Source organism: Elephantulus edwardii, unplaced genomic scaffold (genome assembly GCF_000299155.1).
Source record: "Elephantulus edwardii isolate Elephantulus edwardi_28Jun2011 unplaced genomic scaffold, EleEdw1.0 scaffold00367, whole genome shotgun sequence".
NCBI classification, from domain to species: Eukaryota; Metazoa; Chordata; class Mammalia; order Macroscelidea; family Macroscelididae; genus Elephantulus; species Elephantulus edwardii.
In genome coordinates, this window is record NW_006400117.1 from 994,220 (window position 1) to 999,776 (window position 5,557).

General features: G+C 51.4%; 1 protein-coding gene across 1 annotated transcript; it reads left to right on the top strand.

Annotated features, from left to right (window-relative positions):
• Nucleotides 1-372: 372 nt before the first annotated feature.
• Nucleotides 373-2,785, top strand: LOC102843396 (transcription factor HES-1-like). Its single transcript, XM_006902087.1, has 4 exons — nt 373-713; nt 859-954; nt 1,212-1,299; nt 1,884-2,785. Exons 1-4 carry the CDS (start codon nt 606-608, stop codon nt 2,429-2,431), a joined length of 840 nt encoding a protein of 279 aa, XP_006902149.1. The 5' UTR covers nt 373-605; the 3' UTR covers nt 2,432-2,785.
• The last annotated feature ends 2,772 nt before the right edge of the window (nt 2,786-5,557 follow it).

Consider the following 5,557-nt stretch of genomic DNA (forward strand, 5'->3'; position numbering starts at 1 on the left):
TATAACTGTAAAAGAAGCTATATTAAATGAAGAATAGAAAATATAGGGTAAAGACCCTAGCGCCAAAAGACAGAAAATAGACCAAAATTAATGAGGGAAAATGTCTAAAGGAAAGCTTGGCGGGAGAGTAGCAAAGGGTTAAAATCCTTTTGATTGACGTTGTAGCCTCTGGTGCCCCGGGCTTAGGCGCGCGCCATTGGCCGCCAGGCCTTGCGCCTCGCGGCCAATGGGGGGGCGCGGTCCACGAGCGGTGCCGCGTGTCTCCTCCTCCCATTGGCTGAAAGTTACTGTGGGAAAGAAAGTTTGGGAAGTTTCACACGAGCCGTTCGCGTGCAGTCCCAGATATATATAGAGGCCGCCAGGGCAGAGGGAGATCACACAGGATCCGGAGCTGGTGCTGATAACAGCGGAATCCCCTCTCTACCTCTCTCCTTGGTCCTGGAATAACTGCCGATTATCAAGCAGCCATTACTATTATAATAAAACCTCCGCACTTGCTCAGTAATTTTATGAAAGTCTCAAGTAAGAGAGACATACACCAAAATTTTTGCGTGAAGGAGTGAAAAGATATAATTGTCTAGGGGTTAAAAAAAAAAAAAAAGAAAATGCCAGCTGATATAATGGAGAAAAATTCCTCGTCCCCGGTGGCTGCCACTCCAGCCAGTATCAACACTACACCAGATAAACCAAAGACAGCATCTGAGCACAGAAAGGTAAGGGCGGAACCTGTATCTCTCTGCAACTCCAAGAAATTGGTTGGGGGGGGGGTCCCTTTCCCCCTTCCTTCACTTCCTTCAGATTTCATATTGAAACGGCAGTTGCCCTGGAAACTCAGGTTTCTTTCTTATTTCTTTGCAGTCCTCAAAGCCTATCATGGAGAAAAGACGAAGAGCAAGAATAAATGAAAGTCTGAGCCAGCTGAAGACACTAATTTTGGATGCTCTTAAGAAAGATGTAAGTGGGGAGATGTTTTTGGTTGGTTGTGGGGTTTTTTTAAAAAAATTATTATTCTTCTAAAAGTAAATAAGGCTTATCAGCGGCGTAGGATGAAGCCGCGCTGGCCAGTGGCATTTCCCCGTTCAACGCCGTATTCTGTAGGCGGGAGAGGGTCTGGGATATTGGCGCCGGGACTGGGAGGGTGGGACTCCAGCTTGCCGAGGTCGCAGGCAGGGGTCTCACTTTCCTCCCGCTTTGCCTCCTCCCCGGTGCAGAGTTCGCGGCATTCCAAGCTGGAGAAGGCGGATATCCTGGAAATGACAGTGAAGCACCTCCGGAACCTGCAGCGGGCGCAGATGACGGGTAAGGGCGGCTTGCCGCGTCCCCTCTGCGGGCGTCCCTGTGGCCCCGCGGTGATTTCTTCCAGACTTCCGCCCGTGGTTGTGAGAGGCATTCAGCCACATTTTACTGCCTTGGCTCACGCTCGCGTTCCCACGGTCTGGGGCTTATTTATAGCCACAACTCCAAGTTGTTACTGTTCCGGAAAGGGAGGGAAAGGAGAGGTTATAGCCGCGAGAGTGGCAGGCGGCTCGGTGTAGAGGAAGTTGGTGGGGGCGGGCGGATTTAGGACCACGGCGGTTTTGAGCTGCATTAAGTCTGGGAGTCATCTGGTTTCGTGGCCCAGTTGATAGAAGGGGGAATGAAGCATGGATGACAAGGGGGGCGTATTGTCCAAGAGCACTGCAAGCGCGCGAGGAAGGGGGCAGAGCAGTGGTCGGTTTAAGTGGAATGACAGGGCGTGGAGAGCGCCTAGCGTGTGTGGCCAGATGGCTGGTTTTTGTAAACCCACCCCAGCCGGAGGCAGTGAGTGCAGCGGGCCGCGGGACCTCCCAGGGCGGGAGGGGCCAGAGCCGTTCGGTGACCCGCTGTCTCCTTGTGACCCGCAGCCGCGCTGAGCACAGACCCGAGCGTGCTGGGGAAGTACCGCGCCGGCTTCAGCGAGTGCATGAACGAGGTGACCCGCTTCCTGTCCACGTGCGAGGGCGTGAACACCGAGGTGCGCACCCGGCTGCTCGGCCACCTGGCCAACTGCATGACCCAGATAAACGCCATGACCTACCCCGGACAGCCGCACCCCGCCTTGCAGGCGCCGCCGCCGCCCCCGCCTGGCCCTGGGGGCCCCCAGCACGCGCCTTTCGCGCCGCCGCCGCTGGTGCCCATCCCCGGGGGTGCGGCGCCCCCTCCCGGCGGCGCGCCGTGCAAGTTAGGAAGCCCGGCGGGCGAGGCGGCCAAGGTTTTCGGCGGCTTCCAGGTCGTGCCGGCTCCTGACGGCCAGTTTGCCTTTCTCATCCCCAATGGGGCCTTTGCTCACAGCGGCCCGGTCATCCCTGTCTACACCAGCAACAGCGGGACCTCTGGGGGTCCCAACGCAGTGTCGCCTTCCAGTGGCCCCTCGCTCACGGCGGACTCCATGTGGAGGCCGTGGCGAAACTGAAGGGGCTCCTACCACCCTTCCAACTCCCCAATCCACCTCTCTTCCCCTCTGGACACTAGAGACTTATATGCTGAGGAGGAAGAGGACTTTTGTGATTAAGTGATTACTTTGTTGTTTTTTTTAATTTCTAAAAAGTTACTTTTTGTAGAGAGCTGTAATAAGTGACTGACCATGCACTATATTTGTATATATTTTATATGTTCATATTGGATTGCGCCTTTGTATTATAAAAGTTCAGATGACATTTCGTTTTTTACACGAGATTCCTTTTTTATGTGATGCCAAAGATGTTGGAAAATGCTCTTAAAATGTCTTCCTTTTGGGAAGTTTATTTGAGAAAATATAATAAAAGAAGTACCGATTTTTTTTTTATGTCTTGGAATTATTTAAGAATATGTTAGGCTCTTGGCAGAATTTTAATTCTGTGTGGTCTAGGGATTTTTAAAAATTTGTTGTCTTAAAATGTAAGAGGCTCAAAAGTTATATAAAAAAAGAAACATTTTATGCAATCTGTCAAACTTATTACAACCCTTAATGAGCTCTAAAAGACTCAACTCCATTGAATGAACAAGAACTAATGAGATATGGCTTCCTGGCCCATTTGTGGTTACTCCCTTCAAGGATTTAAAAAAATTTTTTTTTCAATTTCAGTTGGGCAAGTTACTCACTGGTCCTAACACCAGCATCTGAGGAAGGCTGAATGGGACTGATACCATGAAGTAAAACTTCCAAACCACTGGTCTGGTTGCATATTCATGCAGGGCAGTTAACTGCAGTACCAGGACTTCAGTGGGGTAGTTTACCAAGATCCAGAATAAAAGCACTCAGCTGCTACAGCTTTAGTGTGGGGGTCTTCATTAATTAGTCCACCCTTTTATAAGTGCAGCTAGACATGGCCTTGCACCAGCAGGCAGGAGTTTGAAACGCCTCTCTGCACCCTCTTCAAGCAAGCTGAGAAGGTCAACAGATTCCTTCTGCCAAGGGACAGCTAGTTAGACTCCCAAGTGGAGCCGGAACCCAGATGATTAACGCCAGACATGTGTTTTTGATAAGTTTCTGTGCTTGGCTCTAATAGAGAAAGCATGTGGGCCTGGCCTGGCAGGCACACTGGCTATCTTCCCCTTTTAATACAAACAGCAAGCGACCCCTTCCCTTGGTCATGCCCCATTTCCAGGCAAGATGTGGGCTCCAGATAGAAGCAAAAGGGTTGTCTCAGGTTTCAGCTCACATAACCCTCCTTAACAAGTCCTAACTCAAAGCGGACAGCTTTAAACTGTGCCAGGATCTGCAGGGAATTTCTTCCAAATCCCATCACAAAGGCTTGTCAGATTTTGTCAGATTTGGCCAGGTGTTTGACTGCATCCAGGTGTTGGGGAAATGAAAACCACGAGTCCTGCGAGACCAGACACATCAGGCGCGCTGTGGGTCTGGCGGGCGCGCCCTCCTCCCGCACCGCTGGCCAGAGCACTCCCCGCCCTCGCGCCTCCCGCGGGCCTCCGCCCGCCCCCCTCTTCTCAGTATGGCTTCTGGGAGGAGAAGGATGAGGCGGGAGAGATCAATCTTTGAAGCCTTCCTAACAAAGATAAAGCCAACGATTTTCTGTCTTGTTTCAAAAGCTTTACCTCTCCCCCGCCTTGCCCAGGCCTTTTCCCACAGGCCCGTGTGGACAGCGGCTCTATCCCAGAAATTACCTAGCAGACCGCAGTCAGTTTTCGCTTCAAATGCCTTCATATTACGCTTCCCTGAAGAAAGGTTTAAAAATTTGTTTTATTTGACTCCTACTTGCTTTATTTTGTACATGAAGGATGTCCATTATCCACCCCAACCCCCAATAAATACATATTTCTTTTTTCATGTCATTTTGGGCAGTTTTTCTCATTTAAGTACAAATAGAACAACTGTTCCTTGGAGACACTCAACCCAAACTCACATAGTTGCTTTGCTGACCTGTGGCTCCACTAGGAGTCCTTTAGCAGTCCTGGAGAAATACCTACTATATCAAGGTCCAGTTTTGCAGAAGGACGTCCCTTACACTTATGATCTTGAAAATTCACAGAAAGACACTGCCATCTCCACGCTGAAAGAAAACGATTTGAAAGGGCGCAGGTTTACTTACTTAAATATCATCCTCAGAGAAACACAGAGTGAAGAAAAAGTAAACTTTTGTCCATATGCAACTGATTAGAAGTTTGAAAGGACAATTCCCCTTCACCCTCACCTCCGCCCTTCACCCTCACCTCCGAAATCTAGAGGCTAGAATATCATTTGTTCTGTATAGTATGCAGTTGGGGTAAAGACCTTTGGACTTAGAAGGTTCTTGCTCTGGCTTTGCTATAAAACTGTGTCACCTTGGATAAGCCATTTCCTTTCTCTGGGCCCTTCACTCCTTACCCTCCAGCGTCTTGTCTCTGGAGTCAGTCAGTAGCAGGGAAGAGGCAACATTTCAAAAATACCGACCCTACTGCCCTCCCCACCCCCCAGGCCTGATTACCAGCCGTGGGGCACACCCAGCAGTGCTGATCACGCCAGGAGATAAGGCGCAGCTATGCTTCTGCTGCCTCTTGCGTTAACTTCTCAATGAACACCCTTCCCGCACGGCTCTTCCACTGTCCTCCTCACCATGCGGAGGGAGAAGTGCGCCCAGCTGGAAGGGGGGGGGGGCCATTTGGTTAAGCCAAGTTTTCTCTAAGCAGTGCGTTAACGCCACGCGGAGGTGCGCCCCATCCCACCCCACATGTTTCTGGAGTAGGGACCCCGAGGTTAAATATGACCTCCTCATCTTCCCCACCGTCCCGGGAAGCCTGTCATTAAAGTCAATTAACTTTTCCCACACCCTTGGCCGGTAACAATTCGCTAGCTTCCTCCTGGGTTCCTAAATGCAACCAGATGGGCAGACGAGCTGTCCCTGCTCCAATGGCGCGCGCCCGCCGGTCAGCCCGGGGGTTGCAGGGACACCGTGGGGACCCGTGGCCCGGGGCGGGATCGGGGCAGGGAGGCCACGTTGGGCCGGTCCCGGCGGCCCTACGGCCAAGGTGGTTTGCTTAGCAGGCCCGGCTGCTTTCTGGCAGGAAATGAATAGCTCCCAGATGAGCTCAGGCAACCTGAGAAGTCGTGAGAACGGCGCGA